This window comes from Porites lutea, chromosome 12 (genome assembly GCF_958299795.1).
Source record: "Porites lutea chromosome 12, jaPorLute2.1, whole genome shotgun sequence".
In the NCBI taxonomy this organism is placed as follows: domain Eukaryota; kingdom Metazoa; phylum Cnidaria; class Anthozoa; order Scleractinia; family Poritidae; genus Porites; species Porites lutea.
This window is the reverse complement of record NC_133212.1, coordinates 18,984,751-19,010,985: the sequence shown is the minus strand read 5'-3', so window position 1 is coordinate 19,010,985 and position 26,235 is coordinate 18,984,751. Positions and strand designations below refer to the sequence as shown.

Sequence of the window (26,235 nt, the reverse complement as noted above, 5' to 3'; positions counted from 1 at the left end):
GCTCTTATTTCAGTTTAGCACTGCTAGCATAATCCGAGCTTTTATGCGTTGAAAACAAAAAAACCCATCATAGCTGTAGAATAATTCAGTTTGTATTTTATTTCTGTATTGTTTTTGGAAAATATTGAGGTCTGTGCTAAGGCCGATGGTCAAATATGGTCCGGCAGGTGGCAGAGGTCACCCTGTGCGTAAGACCGAGACTCAGGCCATCCGCTTATGGCTCGGAGGCTCGGCCCCTCAGGCCTCAGATCAGAGATAGCGTCGTCTTCGAGTACATCCACTTCCACCACTTCCAGTGCCCTACCGAGAGCTTTAATCTCTAGAGAACGTGTCCCTAAAAGTAATACCGGAAAGTACAAGGAAAGAGGTAACTCAGATCCAAAGAACATGAGTCCTCGTGCATCGTGATCGAATCGAAGAATTCCCAGGGGAAAATCTCTGTCTTCGAAGTGGAAAACTGTTTCGCAATGGGTGTAAGGAGATATTGAGCTCTAAAAGGAGCATTCTCAAAAACCACTTGGCTTCCAAAAAACATGCCGCAGGCAAAGAGAAGTTAAAAGTGACAAAAAAGCGAGATCATGTGCGCACCTGAGTATTTGCGATGCTAAAGACTGTAAGACTGGAAGGTGGACTATATGAATGTTCATTAAAGTCAAAATTGATAGGGTTAAGCTCTTTGTTGTAGCGACTCGTAATGTTTGCCCCCTGGCGATCCCAGAATCCTGTGCGCAAAACCTGGGTATCCGATTACTGGAAAATCATTCATTCGACGTTGCGTCTGCTTTTTCCAATTTAAAAAAAATCTCTCTAAATATATTTCTCCGTTTGGAACAGTTAAAACAGAATCAGAGAACATTTGGATCTGTTGACGGTGACTTTATAAAAAGCAACAGAACAAAGAACACAAGCAGGATGCTGCGTTACTTATTGGAGTTAATTTATTACAGCTGCAATACCATATTCGGAAATATTAGCGCAAAAAATGAAGTAATCTCGCTCTACTGCGCGCTCAAATGCAATGACGCTCAAGGTGAACTTTTTCTCGTTTAATTTTCGCTTGTGCAAAGGCTGCCTATCTTGTGATCTTCACTGAAACAGGTAAATAATTACTATCACGGCCGCAAGGTGAGTAATTACAAATTTTTACATAAAGAAACCGTTTTAGGTATAAATGCGAGCGGACTGTTATGTCAAAGACGTGGCGCAGTAAAATTTAATTTTAACACCAACTTGAGTGAAAAGCAATAACAAATGCTAACTGATGCATTTCTATTATTATTCTCTACTATAAAAACGCACAAGATGTACCTCGGGCTTAGATCCTTAAATTATCTTCGCTCACTCGCTTGTTCTTCTGAGCTTTCCGCTGCGAAGAAAACAACAATGTGTTCCTCCAAGGCAAATTTCTCGCTTGATCTTTTCACTTTCCATCTTAAAGACAACTGAGTATTTTCTTCAGCTTCCACTTTTCATTTGCATATTTCATTTGCCTGCGTGCAGACGTCTCCTTTTTCCTTTGTTGCACGCGTGCAACAAAGGAAATAGGAGACGTCTACACGCAGGCAAATATTTCATCGGTACAATTTTAACCTTACAAGAGAGGAAATTACCCAGTTCGCGCTGGCTCTGCGTTTGCGAAATGGGCAAATGGTAGATGGCTAACTGACCAATCACAACGCTCGCTTTACTTTTGCTATGTTATAATAAGGAATAATCAGGTATATATATATTTTTTGGGGGAGTGTTTTTTGCAGGCATACCAGCACTAAAACTTGGGCTAACTTTGCCATCCTTTGTAACAGACAGGAAGCAGTTTTAATACCTAAATATGGTCTTAGATGATAAAACTGGACCATTACTGTTGAAATTCAGTTAATGCGAAGGCAAGTTTTAGCTTTTTGAAAAGAAAGTAAATACCGTGACTCACATAGCCATTAGTTACAATGACTTTTCTGTCAGCTCGAATCAAATGCTCTTAATTATTCACATTTAAGGTAAGGGCATGACATCTGTTGTATTCCAATAATTAATAAAAAATAAAACTTTGGCTGAATCCTTCCGTAAAGCTGACCTAAACTGACTTTCAATCGGACGACAAGTCTGTACTCTCCTATAACCCCTAGTTTTATAGAAGTTTATGAATAAGTCACAAAACCTTTTTCTCTCTGGAGGAAGGAGGAACTTAGCCCTTTTTGTGACGGATGTAAACAAACGCAAGAAACAAGTTCAAAAGACGAGTTTCAGAGGAAGCGCGGGTGTTACCTTTACAGCTTCACTGCATCATTAGTTTTTTCAACAAATCAAGTCAACTAGAGACAGTCGAGATATCGCCTTGGGACAAAGATTCATAGTAGCAGCGCCGTTTTTACACCAAGGTATTTAAACTTTTTTTGTTGTAGATAAAATTTACCACAGCGAACTTCAGAAAACTTGGACTTTTCAGACTCTTTTCGACGTCTTCGGTTTCAGTTCGCCGTAAAAATCAAACATCATAATCGCTATTTGTTGTACGAAATGCGAAAGTAAAACAACTTCCTCGGTGAAATGTATAAATTTCTGCACTTTAGAAAGGCTTAGAAACATACATATGAACTGTGCATGAGTATTCGCATAAAATATTACAGCACTATTTTGCTGAATCATTCCCGAGGCTTTGAGACCTGATCACTGACCAAAGTTGTTTCAGGCAAGCTTTAATCGAGGCGGGCGTCCGACGACGGTTTCCTCTTAAATACATTGAAAACGGTTTTTAGGTTATCCAGAGTACTTTTTGATCTCTAGAAATGAATTTTAAGGGGGGCTATAACATTTGTATCTGTTCAGTCATCCTAGAACAACCTGAGTCTTTTCGAAATTACAATTGCTTCTGCAGTATTAATTTCCCTAAAATTTTAGATGCAATTTAAAGATTTACCGAAGGTGAGAATTTTTCTTATTCCTCTTTCCATCACATCTTCGACACGGGAAATTAAAGGTTTCTTTTTTCTACGAAAGATAGCTTAACTTGGGGGGGGAAATGTGAAAAATTAAACTCCGGAACCTCGTGTGGAATTTGTAAGATAAGCTTCGATAAATCATAAATGACGGTCATCAAGAAATTTTTAACCACCCTCAAGCTACAGAAAATTCGAGACAATGTCAGTGTTTCCTCCAACAGATATTTTACAGGTAACAAAAATTAAAAGCAATTAAAAAATAAGCAGTTTATTATAATCAAGCAAATTTTAAACTTATTCAAAAACCTGTAAAGGCCGTCCGATAATAATCTTGCTCCAACCGGGGAAAAAATTTGCGAAAAATGATAGAAGAGAAAAAGAGAAAGCGCTTTGTAATATTTTAATGCTTTGTCGCTATTTGAAATTACCTACCATAAAATGGGCCGCATACGAAAGTTTCGTTTTGTTTGTTTTGTTTTGTTTTTTTGTAAATTCATTCCTCATACTTGGCTCAGGAACAGCTAGAAAATTTGAAAATGTGAAGAAGCATCATTTTATTACCTTAAGGCTAAAAGTTTTAAAACTGATAAAAATATAAACACCCTAACTTAGAAAAAAAAGCCTTTGTTACTTGCTAAAAAGTTTTTGCAAACAGGTACGATGAATTCGCGCTCTCTTTCAAGAAAAAAAAAACAGGGAGAAATTTAAACTCTTTGAGTGGTGAATCGCGCAGCTAGCAAAGGCAAAATATCCACTAATATATAAAACACTCAGCTTGGAAGGGCTAAGGCCCAAGGAAGTATGAGTGAAGTCTCGTGAACTACTGGTTTTTCTTGTCCTCACAGAGTGATTCTACTGAAGCAAAAGCGGAACCATGTTGCATATATTGGTTTTGTTTCTCATTCCAGGCTTATTTGGTGATGCGGGTGAATATTTTTCCTTATTTAGGATATTGAGGGGCCGGGGAGAGGGGCAGGGGGGGGGGAAATTTCTCTTTAAATGAAAAATGGGACCATAAGCATGAGATAACTAAAGGAGCTGAGATTTACATCCAGATGGACATTTTCAACGACTATGAAAACATGGCAATCTGTCAATCTACCTCGCCTCAGTGAAAAGTCACAGACATGAAGGGTGCGTTTTATGAACGACAACAGAAGGGCGTGTGTATTCAGACAATGACTTGCTCATATTATGCAACAGGCCACTTGCACTAAGACGTAATGTGACCAATGTTTCCTTTAAACAATGAGTTGAAATCTTGCTGATGCCGAAAATTGACAGAGCAAATAAAAATTATCTTACACCCAAAATTGGAGAGCAAACGCATTTAAGGGAGATATTTTATGGTACTTCGATTTTTCAACAAAGTAGTATGATTTGTATTGTCCGCCATGTTGGAGGGCATATTTTTGCCCTCCAACATGGCGGCCAAAACTATTTTTTGCTTGTATCTTGTTAAACGTTTGATAGTTGCGCTCAGATGTGCTGTAAACGTTACCACATCATCTTTTCAACATTTTCCTTGAAGTTTAAGTGCGAAATTTGCGTTCATGCACAAAGAGGTAATTCATAATTTTAAAAATCACATTCCGGTCATGTGACCAGTTACGAACTTACTAATTTTAAGAAAATGTTGCGGGTTTGAAAAACCATATCACTATTATTTTGTTTAAGATATGACCCACTAATTGTTTATCGACGGCAAAATCGTATAACTTTCATTTTCATAAAAACAATGTCACATGACCTTTTAGTGCAAATGGCCTATCGAGAAAAGGAAAGTTATTTTTCTTAATTGTTTTGCTGCAGACAATGCTCTGCTAATGCGCGATCCGGTATAGTGTAAACCAAGCCTCGTTTGTCTAGTATATCAGCGGTTATTTGATAAATGGCATTAGTATATACTAAAACAGTGGATAGTGTTTTTCGCGCGCTCTGATTGGCTACTCAATCAGTGAATATCCTGCACTATTCACTGATTCACCTCCAGTTCCTCCGAGCGAGCGACGCCAAACTCGCGTAAGTTGCGAGCAAAATGCCTTCTCGGTTTGCTGCCGTAAACAAACAAAGAAATTTCACAACTAATCAAGCAAGCTGTTTCCGAAATACACGAAGAAGGTGACGAAGTTCGGATTGGAAGTTTTAACAGGTAAAGCTTTGTCTTTCTGACACGAATTTATCGATAAAACCGGTGAAAAAGTTTTTTGTTTACAAATGCAAATTAAGTTTAAGTCTTGCTTACTTTATTTAGTTGAGTTGTTCATAAATAAGCTTAAAACTAAATTTAATAATCTTTTTTTATAGAATGATTTTAAATTCAAAAAGAATTCACAACTCCTTTTGCAGAAATTTCCCCGCAAGAGCTAAACAAATGCCTTCAAAAGGTTTAATTGTCGGCAAGAAAAAGCGACGGCCGCGGCCGCCCGGTCATTACGCGCCAAAATTGTAATCGTTGGCAACAGTATTTGAGTTAAAAATGGTCATTTTTGTGCTCAATTATCTCACTGTTTTAGTATATACTAAAACAATTATTCACCTCAGTGTCGGTGGCTAGTCCTGGATATTTACCTCACTGCTTCGCAGTTCGGTAAATATCCAGGACTAGCCACCTCCACTTCGGTGAATAATATTAATTGTTATATATTTTGCTCTCCCTCGTCCAAAAGCTGTTTATTGTACATATATTTCAGGTGCAACTTGTCAGAGAGAGATGCAGTTGCAATTCTGTGAAGGCGATTCACATGTGCTCACTTGCGGTATTTTCAAGATCAATATCCTTTCTGCAAACTACGGTCGTTTGACTGGAGCTCAGGTCTGTGGCTGGGGACCAATAAAGACCACTTACTGCAAAGCTAATGGAGAACTTGCCAAAGTTCAAGCTCACTGTCAGGGACGTTCACATTGCACATTACGCGCAACCAACAGCGAGTTTGGTGATCCTTGCCCTAACACTTACAAATATCTAGAGGTAACCATTTTTGTCAGCCTAGCTTTTATTTAGCCTTGTTCTAAAGGGATTGCTTTTTTTCCTTTTCATTGTCAAGTTCATCACAGAAGAAGAATAGAGGGAGTCGTAGCCTCATGAGTAAAAGGGGAAAAATGGGACGTATAGAGAAACCCCAGTCACAAAACCGAAAGAGGGTCCATCTTCCCGCCGCATTTGCCTTGTATTTGCAGTTTTCGCCTCCTTTTTTTCTTGACTTTCTCTGCCACTTCAGCTCTTTTTCTATTGTGAAGTATTGAGCGATGTTGCCTAATTTCATCCAATTTCTTCCCCTTCTCTCCCTTTGAGAATCCCCACCTCCCTAGTACCCTTCCTTTTCCTGCCTCCCGCACCCCTCCCCTGTATTCTCCCTGATTTCTATCAGTTGTACATGTTACTGGTTATTGAATATGCTATCCTTTCTCGATTTTAATCCATTTTGGACTGTTGGAATGGGTACTGTTAAAAGCTTGATGGCAGCAAGCCTTGATTTCTTGTGTTGATGACACTTACTTATGTCCGCTGAATTCAACAGGTTCGCTACGTATGTAAGTGAGAACGCCAAGACTCTGGTTCAGCTAAAACTGTGGCGTGAGCCGTCAGTGGTGATCGAAAACGAAAGACAACTTTCATTTATAGTTGTGCAAAGAAAGCGCCACTTGACAATTTAGACGACTTAGCTCATGTAGTTTGCTTGAAAGAACGGACGCGGAAAGAAAATCATTAAACTTCCTTTTGAACGGCAATGTTGTATATCGATATTTTTCTACCATTTTCCATGTTGTTTTAGACCTAGTTTTGCTTCGCGCTTCCCGTCGTTCGAATGAAAAACGCGAAAAAAAATAACGCCTGTTATACAAGTTATAATGTTTTGTTTTCCTCGCGTGTACCGCTTAGTCCAAAAAAGAAGAGGAAAAATAGAGAACAATCTTGCCAGCTTAAAGGAGATGAATAACTTTAAAATTATCCTGGTCAGTAAAATTTCAGCACTTTTTGCCACAATCAACAATGACTAGCTTGCTCCCTAAATAAAAAAAGCCGTTTAATTTAAAGAAAAACGTTTAGAACTGGATGACGGTTTTAAAGTGAAATAAAGTTACTTTTAGGCCTAAGCCAAACGCCGAACTTTTCACGAGACGAACCAAGCTTAGAGTTACGCTTATGAAAAGTTCGACGTCTGCCTCGGTTGAGTTCGTCTAAATGCAAGTTTGGATCCTCCAACACGTTCTATCTGTCTAAGCTATTAATTCAAAAAAAAATTTTTTGATAATGCATATTTAGCCTGGTTCGGGAGAAAATTAATTAAAATTGTTTTTTGGTTTGATTCAGTTGGTTGGTTCGACGCGTCCCAAGTTCGACGTCTGACGCAACAGATGATCCAGTGGCATTTTGCGTCTCTTTTATCTAGACCTGATTTTCGAGATTTAATCGAGATTTAACGGGCCGTGGTAGGGTTATACCTAATTTTGGTTGGGTCTTCTGGAATTCAAGCACTAGCTTTTACAACTTTATTCGATAACTGCAAGATAATCTTATTAAAAATTACAATATCCCTAATTCAAGGAGTTTTGAAACAGTTTTTAGTAGAAGTGACGTTTTCCTTGTCCGATCACAACAGCATTTTCCCCACTACTGATTTTGGTTGTTTTTTCACTGTATTTGCGAACTTTTTAAAAAGCTAAAACGTGTCTTTGTGGCAATTGAATTGACTGCTAAAAATAATGGTCCAGTTTTGTTATCTAAGACTTACGGACTATATCAAAACCGTTCCTTGTTGTGCTGTAGCTACGGATAGCAAGGATGTACATGGATTGAAGACATATCATTGAATCTTAGTGAAAACGTTGGGCTAATGCCTGCAAAAATCTCTGAAAACATTATTATGATTAGTACTTCCTTATGAAATTTATGTGGTGTCTTCATTATAAATGCACACGAAGGGAGCATTTTGTGCATAGTAACGAATCAAAGCTATGACTTTAGAACAGAATTGACCGCAATATCCTCGTGGCATTGCACCCTTTTAGCCTGTGAACAGCCTCGATCACGCGTGTTTATATGAAATACGAATTATTAATCTTTAAAATTAAATTTATTGTCAATTTAAAATTTCATTCAGAGGCTGATTTTCGAAAAACTCTCTTAAAGGAAGCGGGATTCCTGCATAATTTGAGGCTTGAATCTAGCTTGTTCCATATATATACACTTCTATAATAAAACGTTTTCTGTCCTGTTGCAGTTTTAAAAAGAGGAATGTTAAGTTGCTGAAAGCTCCTGGTTTAATTATACGTCCAGATACGCTGCCTCTTCTAATAAACTATATAAACAAAGATGTTAAGTTTTAGGCGCTTGACCCGTCACACATTTCAATGTTAAGGTAGCATCTCGACAATACAGTTTTGTTTTTACAGGGAGCCAAGTAACCAAGATTTCTTAATACAGGAGAGATATGGTCGTAATTCTTTACCTTGCAAATAATTCGCGAGGCAAAGTTTTGAACGTATTGTAATTTATACGAACATTACATGTACAGGCTTAGGTGGATGACCGTACTGACGAACAGTATTTTCGATTTTAGCCCTGGCTAAATCTATTTATTGGCGATATAAAGGAAGATAGCAAACAAACTTCATCGGGGACTGGCACTTAAACTCATACCTAATTCCGTTACTTAATTTAGCGTTGAAGACCCGCGAATAAAAATCACCGCGAAATTTAATGTCCATAATAGAAAATTCAAATCACAGAAAAAATGCCTTAATCACATCAGCATATACTGTACGGATATATATTTGTCGACAAATAATGACAAATTACTATATTAGCTGTGATGGTGTTACTGGTAACTTCCAATCCGTGACTATATCTTCTGTTCTATCAGTTGTGAAGTATCGTTAATGTCAGGTTAATGTTCATTTTGTTTGTTTCTTTTTATCTCGATATTTTAAAACGTTCAGACGTTTGAAAAATAAAATCAAGTTGAGAATGCTTGAATCGCGAAATTTTTAAAATTTGCTTACTGAAATCGCGAAAATAAAACCTCGCAAAATGCTGTCTTGCCAAAATCGGGAAATTAAGTATTCGCGAAATTTAGTACCAATACGGTATACTGTAATGTTCATTAGAGGGGAGTGATTTCTGCAGGAATAGCATTAAAACTTAGGCCAACTTTGCCTTTGTAACAGACAGGAAGCAGTTTTAATACCTAAATATAGTCTTAGATAATAAAACTGGACCATTATTATTGAAATGCAATTAATGCGCCCGAAGGCACGATTTAGCTTTTTGAAAACCCCGGGGGGAACTTCCTTATTACATAGGTATGTGCCGACCCAAAGGATATGGTTTTTGGGCCTTTTTGGTCTGAAAACGGGTATACACTTTGCCCATTTTGGTCTGGAATTGGGTATGGTTTTCGAGAGAACTACGGGATTGTATAAACGTATTTATGGTTTCAATTCCTCATGAATAAGAACGAAAGAGAAAATATGCGAATTTGTTCTTAAAGGCCAGGTCTGAAAACGTGTATGGGTTTAAAGAGGTCTCGTCTGAAAACAGTTTTGGAAAATGACGTTATTTGGTCTGAAATAGGGTCAGGATTTGGCGAACCGGGCGGTTCACCCCCACCAAGAATTCTCAGGAGTACCCCCCGGGGTTTGAAAAGACAGCAAATAGCAAGACATAACCTCTATTGATTACCATGGTTTTTTTTGTCAGCTCGAATCAAATGCTCTTAATTATTCACATTTAAAGTGGGGGCACGATATTGTAAGCCAATAATTAAAAATAAAACTTTGAGTGAATCCTTCCGTAAAGTTCATGACGATACTCGAGTTTCAATCGGACGACAAGTTTGTACGTTCCTATAACCCCAAATTTTATATAACTTTATGAATAAGTCCTAAAACTCAGTTTTGTTGATCATTTTAATCCAGTATCTTCCATTCATTTCTATCACACGTCAATCACAGAATGATAATCTGTTTGTAAAATCGGTTCATACCGTTCCATACGGCATTCGTTTCTCCGTTACACTGGTACCAACCTATGGAATTCTTTATCTATTAAGAAAATCAAGCCGTTTTCTTGTTTTCGTGAAAATATCAAAAATTCTATGATTGATGGTTGTAACAAGTGTTATTAATTCCTGCAGGTTTATGATTATATTATCTTTAATTAACTTTTATTTGTAATACTCTTTATCTAAAACAACTATTTTTCACTATATTCCTTCTACTCGTTGTCTTGTTTTGGGTCACCAACTCGGTTTTATATATTTCTATGAATTTTTTAGGTGTCTCAAACTATGCACAATGAACCTAAAATTGAAAAATGTCTTTGACCTCGTGACAGGATGTAAACAAACGAAACAAGTTCAAACGACAAGTTTCAGAGGTAGCGTGGGTTAGTCTTAAAACTTCAATGTATCATCAGTAGTTTGTGCAACAAATCAACTAGTACCTGTCGTAGCTGCGCCGTTTTCACGACTGCACAGAGGTAATCAAACTTTTTTTTGTAGATAAAATTTACCACACCGAACTTCAGAGAACTTGGACTTTTCAGACTCTTTTCTACGTCATCAGATTTTTCGTCGACAAATCAAAAACTAAATCGCCGCTACTTTAATACTTATACGAAATACAAAGGTAAAACAATATCCTCAGTAAAATGTATAAATTTCTGTACTTTAGAGAAACTTATAATCTAACAGTGCACGAGTATTCTCACAAAATATACGTACTATTTTGCTAAATATAATTCTTTTTGAGACCGGAGCACTGACCGAAGTTGTTTCAGGTAAGTTTGAAATTACACTTTATACGCTATCCAGAGTACCTTTAGATCTCTAGAAATGAATTCTAAGGGCGCTATAAAATTTGTATCTGTTCGGTCATCCTAGAGCAACCCGAGTCTTTTCGAAATTACAAGGGCTTCAATTTTAATCCCGAAAATTTTAGATGCAGTTTAAAACTTTTAATTTACCAATTTTTTCTGATTACTCTTGAAAATTATAGGTTTCTTTTTTTGTACGAAAGATAGCTTAACATGGGGAGGGAAATGAGAAAATTCAAACTGACTTCAGAAAATCGTGGGGAATTTGTAAGATAAGCTTCGCTAAATCGTAAATGAATGTTAAGTTCATCGAGAAATTTACAACCGCCCTCAAGCTACAGAAAATTCGACTGATCATGAATGTTTGTTTCCTCGAACACATATTTCACAGAAAACAGAATGATGTACCCGCGCTTAAAAGCAAAAAAATAAGCAGTTTATTATAATCAAGCGAATTCTAAACTTATTAAAAGACCTTTAAGCCGTCCGATAATAACCTTGTTCCACATAAAACCGGAGGAAAAAAAATTTCCGAAAAATCATAGAAGAGTAAAAGAGAAAGCGCCTCTTAATATTTTAATGCTGTGTCGCTATTTAAAATTACACACCATAAAATCGGCCGCATACGCAAGTTTCGTTTTGTTTGTTTTGTTTTTTGTTTTTTTTTTATTCCTCATAGCTTGGCTCAGGAACAGCTAGAAAATTTGAAAATGTGAAGAAGCATTATTTTATTACCTGAAGGCTAAAAGTTTTAAAACTGATAAACAACCAAACTCAGAAAAAAAAGCTTTGTTACTTGGCCCAGGGCTGTCACTAAGGGCCTGGGGCCGGGGATTTCCCCCGGCTACTCAGAGCATGGCCCCCGGCTATTTTCGTCGTTAAATTAAACCAAAAGAGCACACCTTTGAAACACACAAAGACTATCCATCAAACTAAATGCGAGTTTCATCTGCAGCAGGTTTAAGTAGTTCTGAAATACTCGCGTGCAAAAACTAAGAAACGTCGGAAAAAGACATCTGACTTAGATTTCGTACTAGTACACACGCGCGAAAACTCTCCGTTCGCGAAATGTCAGTAGGGAGTTTTAGCAACGACGACGGCGACGGCAACGAGAACGTCAAAAAAGCAATAGGTTTATTGAGCAAAACAACTATATAGTTTGCACGTGCATCACGCTTTTTTTGTACATTGCCGTTACCGCACGACTACGACGTGAAAATGCCTAGTTTCACGTTTTATGGAGGACGTAAAACAAGCGACGACAAACTTTTCTTTCTCTTTCTAAACTTGAGTGCGCCCAAAGAAATCAACTCCAGGGAAATTGGCATACATTAGCTATTTTCAGCGAATTGAAATAAACGCGACAAAGTTGGAAAAAACGCCAATTCATTTTTAAAAGTGACGTTTTCGCTGCCGTCACCTTTGTCGATGCTAAAAGTCCCTAGTTTCAACCGTTGTGTAGGGTTTGTGTTGAACATGTCGAAGAAGTGGCAAAGGATTCCGCACTCTTTGTTCACGATGAAAGACCTGAGCAGATCTCTGTTGACATCACAAGTTGAGGCATCATCCGAGGGTTAAATCTCCCTGATGCTGATGTTGATGATAATTAGGATTATGATGAAGGCTTTGAAGATGAAGACTATGACTGATTGCCATGTTTAATATGTGGACATTTAAGTGACCAGGTCTACATTTAGCTTTAGGTATCGAGTATATAAAATAACGCACGGTCAACGGGAAATATTCGATCATTGTCCGCAGGCCATTATCACATGCTCTTAGTTCTATTTCCAAGAAGTTATATGTAAAGGGGAAGTTAAGTATTAGCATTACTTTTACATGCTTCTCCTTGAGTCTCGTTTTGACATCTCAGCGTCGTTTATAAAGTATTAGCCCTGTCGTTTAAACGCTTTTCCGTAGGTCAGTTTCTTCGTATGTTAAGTGATGTTTCGTTCATAAATTCGAGACCACTGATGTCACCAGTTGTGCAGTTTAGGTTTGCCATATTTTATCCCGCGATTTTTCGTGAGTTACGCTTGTTTTAGCCTTATCATACTTTTATTTTTCAACAAGCCATAGTAACCTTATTTTTATGATGCTTTATCGTACATTCATCTTCCGCTTTTCTTCTTTCCGCTTCTGCGTGGGTTAATTCATTTGCAATATTAGTTTCACTTTTGTTTTCCGTAAGTTGTTTCGTTCTTACCTATAACTAAAATAATGAGGATTTACAATTGATTTTACAGCGCATGTTAATTCATTTGCACCGTATAAGAATCGATTGTCCTTTCAACATTTTTAGCATTTGTAAAGTATCGTTGTGATTTAACACTTCACTGGCCAGCATGCGCCTTGTCTGCGTGAAGATAAGACTGCGCAGATAACGTGACCGGTGCCAACCTGTCCTTTTTTTTTAATGCCCGGTGCTTACATGTATATTCCCATTTGGCGGCCACTAAAAAAACCCTCCAACGAGCCTTTACGTAAAGTAATTTAACTATTATTTTAGTGTCTCAGAATGTTGTAGTTTTCTTTAATAAAGACGTGATCATCATAAAACCGCTAATGATAGCTGTACTCTTGATGAAGATTGCTTTATTGGGGCGGTAATGCCTTTTCGAAAACGGTAAAAGCTGCATGACTGCTTGCGACTTCCTCGGCTACTAACAACAAATACCCGGCAACTTGAAATCTTAGTGACAACTCTGCTTGCTAAATAGTTTTCGCATACAGGTACGATGAATTCGCGCTCTCTTTCAAGAAAAAAAAAATAAGGAGAAATTTAAACTCTTTGGGTGGTGACTCGCGTAGCTAGCAAAGGCAAAATATCCACTAATATATAAAACACTCAGCCTGGAAGGGCTGAGGCCCATATAAGTTTGAGTGAAGTCTCGTGAACTACTGGTTTTTCTTGTCCTCACAGAGTGATTCTACTGAAGCAAAAGCGGAACCATGTTGCAGATATTGGTTTTGTTTCTCATCATTCCAGGCTTATTTGGTGCTGTGGGTAAATAATTTTCCTACATTTTATTTAAGATACTGAGGTCCCGGAGGAGGGGGTGGGTCAAATTTCTCTATATGAAATGAAAAATGGGACCATAAACATGAGATCACAGAACGAACTCAGAGTTTCATGGATGGACATTTCCAACGACTTTGAAAAGTTGGAATCTGTCAATAGACCTCGCCCCAGTGAAAAGTTACAGACATTAAGGGTGCGTTTCATGGACGACAACAGAAGGGCGTGTGTATTCAGACAATGATTTGTTCATATTATGCAATCGAGAAAACGAAAGTTATTTTTCATAATTGTTTTACTGCAGACAATGCTCTGCTCATCTGCAGTTGGTCCCTGTCCTCTACATTAATAATAATAATAAAAAACTATTTAAGCAATTGTTGGTCTGTTCACACTATCACCCGGCAGGATATTCTGTATAGTATGAACATCCATCCGATTGTGACTCTCCGTTTTAGAGATCGGCATTAGCCATTTCGGAGTTGCGAGGGAGCTGGGGCGAGTTTCAAATTTCAACTAATCGATAAACTGACACCATCACATAAAAGGTCATGTAGAGATTGGTCATTTGACCAAGTCTGGTGCTTTAAAGTTGAACAGGGATCAAGTTATGACTCTTGAAACATGGTTAAAGATCCATACAAACGTCTATAATTTTGAGACAGCGTCCCCCAAAACCATATAAACTCTTTAAAATGTTTCAGTTTTTCTTTTAAACTGTAAAATTCGTCATATATCTACTAATTGGAAGGAACTAATTCGAAAATCACCGTGTTTCCCCATTTTTAGGAATATCAAGGAAATCGTTAAAAAAATTAAGGGTTTATTTTGGGGGACGCTGTCACAAATTAAAATTAGAGGTTAGTATGGCATGTTTAGAGTCGTAACTTGATCCCTGTTCAACCTTAGAGCACCAGACTTGATCAAATGACCAATCTCAACATGACCTTTTATATGGTGGTGTCAATTTATCGATTAGTTTAAATTTGAAACTCGCACCAGTTTCCTACGCAACTCCGAAATGGCCAATAGGGGGGCGCAGCTTCGCTCTGTCACAGAAATCGCGCCGCCACAGCCATTTTTGTGTGTGAACAAAAGTCCTACGGGTATGGTTTTAGTGGAGGCGGAAAAGCTATACGGTAACGAAGCCTCATTGTCTCAGTGTCTCGTGTATCAGCGGTTATTTGTGTGATAAATCGCAATATTTTGCTCTCCCTCGTCCAAAAACTGTTTATTACTGATACATATTTCAGGTGCAACTTGTAAGAGAGAGATGCAGTTGTACTTCTGCGAAAACGATTCACATGTGCTCACTTGCGGTTCTTGGAAGATCAATATCCTTTCTGCAAACTACGGTCGTTTGACTGGAGCTCAAGTTTGTGGCTGGGGACCAATAAAGACCACTTACTGCAAAGCTAATGGAGCACTTGCCAAAGTTCAAGCTCACTGTCAGGGACGTTCACATTGCACATTACGGGCAACCAACAGCGAGTTTGGTGAACCTTGCCCTGGAACTTACAAATATCTAGAGGTAACTATTTTTGTCAGCCTAGCTTTATTTAGCCTGGTTCCAAAGGGATTGCTTTTTTTCTTTGTCATTGTCAAGTTCGCCACACAAGAAGAATATAAGAAGTCGTAGCCTGAATAACTTGTTTCTTTTTTAGTGGAGGGGGAAGAGAGGAGCGAAAAGGAGAAAAGGGGAGATAGAGAAACCTCTGACACAAAACCCAAGGGGGTCCATCTTCCCGCCGCATTTACCTAGTATTTGCAGTTTTCACCTTCTTTTTTTCTTGACTTTCCTGGCCACTTCAGCCCTTTTTCTATTGTGAAGTATTAAGCGATGTTGTCTAATCTCCCCAATTTCTTCCCATTCTCTCTCGTTGAGAATCCCCACCTCCCCGGTACCCTTCCTTTTCCTGCCTCCCTAACCCTTCCCCTGTATTCTCCCTAGGCCACTACCCCCCACCCCCCACCCCTGTCCTCCCTCACATCAGTGTGGAACAGAAAATTGAAAAATGGAAATAAGATGGGTAAATATCTACATCGGACAACGGATTTCTATAGTTGTACATATTACTAATTATTGAATATGCTATCCTTTCTCTATTTTGATCCCTTTTGGACTGTTAGAATGGGTACCGTTAATAGCTTGATGGCAGCAAGCCTTGATTTCATTTGTTGATAATGTCTACTAACTCATGTCCGCTGAATTCAACAGATTCGCTACGTATGTAAGGAGTGACGCCAAGACTCTAGTTCAGCTAAAAACGGTGGCGTGAGCCGTTAGTAGTGATCGAAAAAGACAACCTTCATTAATAGCTGTGCAAAGAAAGCGCCACTTGACAATTTAGACGACTCATGTAGTTTGCTTGGAAAGAAAATCATTAAACTTCTTTTTGAACGAGAATGTTGTACATCGATATTTTTTCTACCCCTTTTTTTTTACTGTTATGGCATGGCGCTATTTGTTTTAGAACCTCGTTTGGTTCGCGCTTCCCTTCGGTCGAATGCAAAACGCGAAAAAATAACGTCTGTTGAACAGGCTATAATGTTTTGCTTTCCTCGCGTGTCCCGCTTGGTCAAAAAAAAAGGAAAAATAGAGAACAATCTTGCCAGCTTAAAAGAGATAGATAACTTTAAAATTATCCTGGTCAAATTTCAGCACCTTTTGCTCAAACAATGACTAGCTTTGCTCACTAAATAAAAAAGCCGTTAAACTTAAAGAAAAACGTTTAGAACGGGATGGCGAGAGACGAACCGAGCTTAGAGTTAAGCTCATGAAAAGTTCGAAATCTGGCTCGGTTGAGTTCGTCTGAATGAGAGTTTGGAGTTTGGTCTGCTTCAGTTGGTTGGTTCGACCCGTCCTAAGTTTGACGTCTGACCCAACAAACGATCTTAACTTAATTTAGGTCGACCCAAATTAGAATTTAGTTCGTCTCATGAAAAGTTCGACTTTTGGTCCAGACCTTAGAGTCAACAAATTTGGCTACGTTTACATACACTAGATAAGATTCAGGAGATTTTACTTGATTCATTAATGTTTCCGGTTTTACACAAAATACGAATCCGAGAAAATCAATATCTACTAAAGATTCCTCATCCCAATTCAGCGGAATGTCTGGTAATGTGAGTCAGAGGCACCTTGTTGTGGTGGTGGACTATCTAGTTATTCACTTCACAGTTTAATTTTTAACAACCCCCCAAATCCAATATTCTCCAATTTTCCAAAATTTTAAATAACACCCATTAATTTTTATACATCAAACTCGAAAATCATCTAAAAACTATTAATCCAAGAACTGCAAACTAATTAAATCATTTTTCGATTGAATGAAATATTGGGTGATATTTAAGAAAAAGGGCAGAAATATGCGAAAAGGAATGCTTTAAACCAGTGCTTAAAGGGTCTTACTAGAAGTTGTCTGTCGTGTTATCGTGACACCACTCTATGCTCTCTTGTCCTCACTGAACTTACAATTTCTCTTCCCATCTGTGAAAACGCTTGTCACCTAACGCTCTCCCCAAGGTTGATTCACATATTACCCATTTACAAAGGTAGCTCAAAAGCTCTTCTCGCTTACTAACGAGAAGAAAAGCTTATTCAGCGGAAAAATAAGAAAAAGGGAAGCTTAAAAAAAAAATAGAGCTGCGATTATGGCTCGCACTGATGTTTAGTACTTCTGGTTAAACACAGATTTAGAACGCCGGGTTAGCTTTCATTTACTACAAACTCCAAAGAGAAGCTAAGACAGAAAATAGTGCAGCGATTATGGTTTGTACAGATGTATAGCGATTACGGTTAAGCACTGATTTCAGATTTAGAATGGTTAGCTCCGTTAATAAAGAAGAGCCGCCTTCTTTAGTCCAACAAGGCTTTTGAGAGGTCATCAAAGAGCTGGTTATTACTGTAGATGCTATTATTTAATGTAGCATTTGAAAATTTCCATGATCGCTTACCCAGTTTTATTTACTTAACTTATACCAAGAAGTTGGCTTAAGAAAATATGCAGTAGTCTTTCGCCCCCTAGTATTTTATCTTTTAAGCCTTAATATTTAGTTTAATAATCGTGTGGCTTTTACGAGGAAATCTACGTTCAGTTTGTAAACAAATTGTGCCTTTTGCTTCGAACAATAAACATTCCCTCTTTTTTCAGGAACGCTTATGCATACATGTTTACTTGTCGCCAGCGGCGGCTTCGCTTATGCTAAATACACCTTTTCAAATATAGGAAGCTCCAACTTACAATTCTAGTGCGATAAAGAAAAGATTGCATCTACGAAGATTTTTCCCGTAATCACAAAGTACAATTACACGCTGTAAAGCTGTTCTCTATCGTTTAAGAATAAAAGCCCAATTAAATTCGTACTTTTACATGATATGGAATCCGTCAGGAACAATTTAAAAAAAGATACACTGCTACTGAATAAGTGTCAATTCAGTAACGCATGCGCATTTGCAAAAAAAAGAAAGGAAGAACCAGTTCAGCGCACTTGCATGTGAATTGTTAGCGATCGATAGCCAGCATGAACTGAGAAAAGTTTTGCCGCCAGTGTTTCTGTTCCACGTGAATTCGACCTAAGGCGCCTACACCCGTCCCAGTGGCCTACGAATAGGATCAAGAATAATTTTTCAATGGCTTTATATCAACACTGATATGTCTTGAATTTTATTGTAGATCATAAGTGTTTCAAATTGTAGCTTAGGTGGTAACTGTACCTTTTCCGGATCAATCTTAGCAGCTGGGCACAGAACCTTATATAAAAACAGTAACAGAATATAATATACCAGACCTTATATATTCCACTGCACCTAAATTACCCTATTTTAGTTGCTGTGTCACTAAATAACGCAATTAAATTAAAATAGCTCATTACTAAAAGTCCTTCTTACGAACGCCGACTACAAACAGAGACAGAATAGAACATTTCATTGAACAAGCAAACAATCATCACCCTACGATCAAATTTACGGCTGAAATTTCCGATAAGGAAACAATATTCCTGGACACCTACATCTTCAAAGGGGAAAGATTCGAAAGAGACGCAATCCTTGATGTGCGTACTCATTTCAAAACCAACTGAGACATTTCAGTATACCCATTTTGCTTCCTGTCACCCGCAAGGAGTTAAAAAAGGCTTCATTAAAGGGGAAGCCCTCCGACTCCTCAGAACAAACTCTTCCAAAATAATATTCGAAGAGAAAATTACAAATTTCAAAGCGCATCTGCTACAGAGGGGTTACCCAGAGGATCTTATTAACACAACCCTCTCAGAGGTGAACTTCAAAGACAGGAAACTAGCCCTTCAACAGAAACCAAAGACAAACCAACGAATCTTGCCTTTTGTCACACAATACCAACCATCAGTGCCAAACCTAAAGCAAATTCTCATGAAAAACTGGCATTTAATAGAACAACAACCATTACTGAGCGAAATCTACAAAAAACCGCCCCTCGTATCTTATAAAAGAGGGCGGTCGCTCAAAGACATACTCGTGAGAGCCAAACTATAAAAAGGCTATTTTAACACGCGCTGGGGAGTTGTGTAGGCCTGACAATCCCATTTTACACTGCTTGTGGTATGTTTCACTTTTATTCCCCCTTTTCTTCTTTTGCTGGGCATTTACTAGGCTTTATTGCAATTAGAAAAGTTTTCGCGAACACCCCGAGGAACGTGAATTTCTTTACAAGGAAGAACAGATGCCGGGTTGTGAAGAAGATTTTCATTGAAATGTTCTGGTAAAAGTTACAGGATTTTTCAGTTGTTTTTCTCTGGCCTGTTTGACTGAATCGCGTTCAACTGGGTATGGTTTGAAAGATCTCGGCCCCCTTCCACAAGTTACATCTGAAGGTTGTCTGTGACCGTTAAAATTTGCTGACACGGAAGTGGTTCTGCGAGCGTCGTGGTTGCTGAAGCTCCCTAAACTCTACCCTTCGAGGTACGTGGGGATGGATTAAGTGAAGGTTTGTTTTGCTCTTTTGAGTCTTGTACGTGACGTCTCAACCCAACTTCCAAACGTTTGTGTCCCGGCCATTTACAAATATTACAAATATTACATCTAACGCACTTTGAGTGCGAATTTTGATTTAAAACCTCGTCACGGAGAGTGTAGGCTTACTTAGATAACGGAAGTGGAAGTGGCTTACTTAGATAACGGAAGTGCTGACACGGAAGTGGTTCTGCGAGCGTCGTGGTTGCTGAAGCTCCCTAAACTCTACACGAAATAGGATTCCTCCGCCTTTAGTTTTCCACCGCCCCTTTTCCACAGTCGAGTGTTCTTTAGGATGTAAACAGTATTTACTTTTCAATTTTAGAGCGTAATAGAGTACCGAAGTGTGACGTCATAGAAAATGAAATTTGTGAAAATATGGGATTTGTTAAGATATTCTGAAAGAACAACGTCCAAGACGCCTACTCGCCAAAAATTAGCAATTTGGGGCAAATTGTCTCTGAGATATTAGCCCAGTTATGCTCCGATGACTCCATACAAATCCTTCTAAATCTTACCTGGTTCCTAATCTTATGAACCAAGCCAAATTTAGAAGGATTTGTATGGAATCGTCACAGCATAACTGGGCTAATATCTCAGAGACAATTTGCCCCGAATTGATAATTTTTGGCGAGTAGGCGTCTTGGACGTTGTTCTTTCAGAATATCTTAACAAATCCCATAATTTCGCAAATTTCATTTTTATGACGTCATCACTTCGGTACTCTATGATGAGTGTGCTGGGAAGCCACAATAACAAATCGCGCGGTGGCTTGGGTCGGGTCTGTGCAACTGGAATGTACCGTTCCATTGAGCACGCGAAATTTCCAAAATTTCAAACCGGAATTTTTGTTGAATGGAAAGCGTCCAGGCTCTCTTTTCGTTTCGTCTTGCCCGCCGGAATGTAGTTTTCAAAGCGAAACGAAAATAGAGCCTGATCTCAGGTTAGTTGTGAAGACGATTTTCATTGAAATGTTCTGGTAAAAGATACAAGATTTTTCAGTTGTTTTTGTCTGGCCTGTTTGACTGAATCGCGTTCAATTGGGTATGGTTTGAAAGATCTCGGCCTCCACAAGTTACATCTCCACAAGTTACATCTCAAAGTTGTCTGTGACCGTTAAAATTTGCTGACACGGAAGTGGTACTGGGAGCGTCGTGGTTGCTGAAGCTCCCTAAACTCTACCCTTCGAGGTACGTGTGGATGGATTAAGTGAAGGTTTGTTTTGCTCTTTTGAGTCTTGTACGTGACGTCTCAACCCAACTTCCAAACGTTTGTGTCTCGGCCATTTACAAATATTACATCTGAAATAAACGCACTTTCAGTGCGAATTTTGATTTAAAACCTCGTCACGGAGAGTGTAGGCTTACTTAGATAACAGAAATAACATGGCAGCATTTTCAGCGAGGCAAGAAGAATTCGTGATGGACGATTTAGGCTGGTCAAACGAGGCCAACAATCAAAGCGCAGTAGTGACAAACGTGCACGTAGCCGATGGAGAATGTGCAAGACCGTGACTTCCTTGGTGCTGAAAAGCGCTCATTGGTCAACTTAATTCCGATAGACGAGTTAAAAGGGGAAGAAAGCATCGTCTTTGCTAGTTGTGCTCCAACAGGTGAGGAAGTCAGAACCATTCGTTGAACTAAAAGAGGCAATATTTAATCTCCACTGGAAAAGACGGGTAAGAAAATGATGACATATTAATTTACTATATTCTGCCAAAACAACCCAGGCTGAAGACGTAGAAACCTATCTGAACAAGGATAGCTAAGGATCTTGGATCCTCTATCCAAATCAACGAAAGCTCCATTGACAAAGCGCGCTGTCTCTTTCCAATACTTAGGTGTAACACTCAGTAAAGATCTGTCCTGGGGTAATCACATTAAAAATATTTCATGAGCAAGACAAACCGGCGACTTGGACTTCTTCGAAAAAGCAAACATTTTGTACCATTACACACTCACTTTTTCATCCTCTAATTCTTCCTCTACATGACTACAATAACATCATTTGGGGTGACAAAAACAATACTAAATTAATGAACGATCCTGAGCTAGAAAATTTGAAACTGCGTACCAACGAGTCGTCTCGTACTTGTTTGCTTTTCGTACCCGGCTTTGCTCTTCGGCTGAGACAAATCTTTTTAGCAACAAACATTATTGCGAATCAATGTTTTATAGTTAACACTGTCTGTCGATAAAGATAACTTTATATGACTCCTACATGTAGCAGCAACGGGACAAAAGGTATGGCCTTGCACTGAGTGACTTGACCACTTGCCTGTATTTTGGTTACCGTTATTCCTACGGTTCATAAAATTCAGTGTTCAAGGTCAAATGGGAAACGTAAAAAACAGCAAATTTTTTGCTTTCTCTCTCGTTTCGAAATGCAGCTACAGTCGAACCTCGTTACCGGTAAGGACACTGAGGGGACCATAGACAGTGTCTGTGTTAACGGAGTGACGTATGTTAACTAAGTAAAAAAATAAATATTAAAAAACAATATCAAACAATTAATACTGAACATAGCATTGACAAACTAAACGTCTCTAACTTACAAATGGCCATTACTTCGCGGACAATGTCTAATATTTAGATTTAGCTAACGCTAAAAGCGAGGCGTCCCTTTATATTCTTTTAATTACTGAAAACCAAAAATTATACTTAACTGATTTTAAAAAAAAAGGAGAAAATTATAAATCTAGTTCCTCTAGTATGGTGTGTTAACTTTTTCCTTTTTTTTTTGTCAGTTTTCACACTTTATTATGTGCTTGAATAAAAATGCACAATATTAAAAGACCTGAATTATTCAGAGTCCCCTCCTTCTTCCCCCTTCTCGAGGTTAACCGTCGTTTTAGGAGACCTTTGAGTCTCAAGATTATTGATACATGGTAAGGCAGTAAAATAAGGGCGTTTTAAAGTTTTAAAAATAAAGTCTCGTTGATAAACTCAGATAAACGTATCATTAATGTTGTGGGTAGTATGGGATGATTAAAAACGACTAAATCATCATTATCTTGGGAGGTTCTCAAAAAAGACAAGGAAGAAATGAAAGACTCTTTCAGACGGGAGCTAACAATGATCGTTGACAAATCATCGCCAACAGCTCCTTGCTCTGCAAGTGGCATTTATCACTACAATCACAAAAAACCCCAATATCAATGACTTTAATGGCGTAGAAAAACGGTTTTAAAGATGGACACCAAAGGCGTTTGTACATGGTATAACGAGCCTTACACAAGTCTTTAGAGAATACGCTAAGCGATTCACAAGCCTTTCTTACACAAACCATCAGTAATGACTCTTATACAAGCCTTCGGTAAGTATCTCAAATAAGCCTTCTGTAGCAAGCCTTGTGTAAAGACTCTCACGCAAGCCTTCTGTAAGCCTTCTTCGGCGTTCTGTCAGACTCTTACACAAGCCCTCTGTAAGTATCTTACACAAGCCTTGTGTAATCTTTCTTACGCGTTCTGTAAGTATCTTACACAAACCTTGTGTAAGCAATCTTACACAAGCCTTCTGTAAGGACTCTTACACAAGCCTTCTGTAAGCCTTTTTAGCGGAGCTCCTCGCGCGCGCGAAGCGCGCGCAGAGCGGAGCACCATGGGTAAGAAAATTTGGTAAACTATCCATCTGAGAAAATTTGGTTATGACGTAGCGTACGCCCGCCCGCCCACCCGTACACACGTTTCATGTAAGCCGATGTCAAATGTCACAATAGATCTTGCACAACTTGACTAGCCTCTTAGTTATGTAAGCTGTCCGTATGAGTACGATTAGATTGACAGCTGTCAAAATTAGGCATCCGCTGACAACTATCACATGACTTTCTCGCGGGCTCAGGTGAAAGACCAGTCGTTTTGCCCCTACATATAAGCTGATATAATATGTCACACTTACCAATTCAAGATACTCACACTCGTAGTCTGTTAATTCGAATATTCGCCATTCTTAATTGACAGCTGTCAAACTAGAGTATACGCTGACCATCATCACCTGAGTGTATCGCGGGCTCATTTGTCTATCTATTGAGGTCACGTAGTGTTTAAAGTTTTGCGCTGATATTTTATTTGATCACGGGCTCAATTCGAAGTCCCATAGCAATGTTGGAGAGAGTGGTGAATGCCACATTATGATGCAACAGCTAATGCATATACAATACACGAATAGGTAGGTCTATTTGTTTTCCAGGCCTAATCTACTGTGATCGAACATGATTGCTATTTTTGGGTGTACAAATAAGACTATTTAATAACTCGATGTAAAAGCTGTTTCACTCTTGGACTGTCAAATTATCTTTCTCTAAAATCACTTAGCCTTTGTCTCAAACGTCAAATGAATGTGCCCTGATCTGTGGATTACAAGTTTATTGTTTGATTTAAATTATGAATTTATTAACGGGAGCTTCGCTTTTAGCCCTGGCTAAATCTATATATTATGCGTTCTGTAAGTATCTTACACAAACCTTGTGTAAGGACTCTTCATACAAGTGTTAGATACTTACACAAGCCTTGTATAAAGGGTCTTACACAAGCCTTCTGTAAGTATCTTACGAAAGCCTTCTATAAGTCATACACAAAAGACAACAAAAACTACTTACATAATTTTTAAGTGTTAAGGAAGGCGTTCGTAAGAAGGACTTTTAGTAATGAGCTATTTTAATTAAATTGCGTTATTTAGTGACACAGCAACTAAAATAGGGTAATTTTGGTGCATATATAAGGTGTTGTATATTATATTCTGTTACTGTTTTTATATAATATATTTTATATTCTGTGCCCAGCTGCTAAGATTGATCCCAGGTATGATGAATTCGCTTTCTCTTCAAGAAAAAAAAAATAAGGAAAAATTTAAACTCTTTGAGAGGTGAATCGCGCAGCTAGCAAAGGCAAAATATCCACTAATATATAAAACACTCAGCCTGGAAGGGCTGAGGCTCATATAAGTATGAGTGAAGTCTTGTGAACTACTGGTTTTTCTTGTCCTCACAGAGTGATTCTACTACAGCAAAAGGGGAACCATGTTGCGGATATTGGTTTTGTTTCTCATTCCAGGCTTATTTGGTGATGCGGGTAAATAATTTTCCTACATTTTATTTAAGATAATAAGATGGGGTGGGAGGTGGGGGAGGTGGTCAAATTTCTCTATATAAATGAAAATGGGACCATAAACATAAACTTGAGATAACAGAACGACTCAGATTTTCATCCAGATGGACATTTTCAACGACTTTGAAAAGGTGGGAATCTGTCAATAGACCAGTGAAAAGTCACGGACATTAAGGGTGCGTTTTATGGACGACAACGGAAGGGCGTGTGTATTCAGACAATCTCTTGCTAATATTATGCAATCGAGAAAACGCAAGTTATTTTTCTTAATTGTTTGCTGCAGACAATGCTCTGCTCATGTGCGATAAGGTACAGTGCTAACAAAGCCTCGTTTGTCTAGTATATCAGCGGTTATTTGATAAATCGCGATATTTTGCTCTCCCTCGTCCATAAATTGTTTATTATACATATTTCAGGCGCAGCTTGTCCGAGAGAGATGCAGCTGCAATTCTGTGAAAGCGATTCACATACACTCTCTTGCGCTCATTATAACAAGAAGATCAATATCCTTTCTGCAAACTACGGTCGTTTGACTGGAGCTCAAGTCTGTGGTTGGGGAACAATATTGACCACTACCTGCAAAGCTAATGGAGCACTTGCCAAAGTTCAAGCTAACTGTCAGGGATATTCACAGTGCACATTACGGGCAACCAACAGCGTGTTTGGTGATCCTTGCCCTGGAACTTACAAATATCTAGAGGTAACAATTTTTGTCAGCCTAGCTTTTATTTAGCCTGGTTCCAAAGGGATTGCTTTTTTTCTTTCTCATTGTCAAGTTCGTCACAGAAGAAGAATAGAAGAATCGTAGCCTCATGAGTAACTTGTTTTTTTTTTTTTTTAAGGGAAAGGGGACGAGAGGGGCGAAAGGGGGAAAAAGAGGACGTATAGAGAAACCCCTGACACAAAACCCAAAGGGGGTCCATCTTCCCGTCGCATTCACCTTGTATTTGCAGTTTCCGTCTCCTTTTTTTCTTGTCTCTCCCGGCCACTTCAGCCCTTTTTCTATTGTCAATTATTATTAAAGCGATGTTTCCTAATTTTATCCAATTTCTTCCCCTTCTCTCCCTTTGACAATCCCCACCCTCCGGGTACCCTTCCTTTTCCCGCCCCCGTATCCCTCCCCTGTATTCTCCTCGGGCTCCCCCCCCCCCCCCCCATTCGTCCTCCCCTACATCAGTGTGGAACAGAAAATTGAAAAATAGAAATGACATGGGTAAATATCTACATCGGACAACTGATTTCTCTAGTTGTACATGTGACTATCCTTTCTCGATTTTGATCCCTTTTGGACTGTTGGAATGGGTACTGTCAATAGCTTGATGGCAGCAAGCCTTGTTTTCTTGGGTTGATGACACTAACTCATGTCCG

At 38.6% G+C, this 26,235-nt stretch overlaps 1 protein-coding gene across 1 annotated transcript in view; it reads left to right on the top strand.

The window, feature by feature from the left end:
* The first annotated feature begins 13,678 nt into the window (after positions 1 to 13,678).
* Positions 13,679 to 26,235, top strand: part of LOC140953819 (L-rhamnose-binding lectin CSL3-like) — a 12,708-nt gene continuing 151 nt past the window's right edge. Inside the window, exons 1-4 of the mRNA XM_073403202.1 lie at positions 13,679 to 13,762; positions 15,028 to 15,305; positions 15,993 to 16,005; positions 25,284 to 25,567. Coding sequence (XP_073259303.1) covers positions 13,708 to 13,762; positions 15,028 to 15,305; positions 15,993 to 16,005; positions 25,284 to 25,567 — 630 coding nt within the window. The 5' untranslated portion in view covers positions 13,679 to 13,707. The remainder of the gene's footprint in view (positions 13,763 to 15,027; positions 15,306 to 15,992; positions 16,006 to 25,283; positions 25,568 to 26,235) is intronic.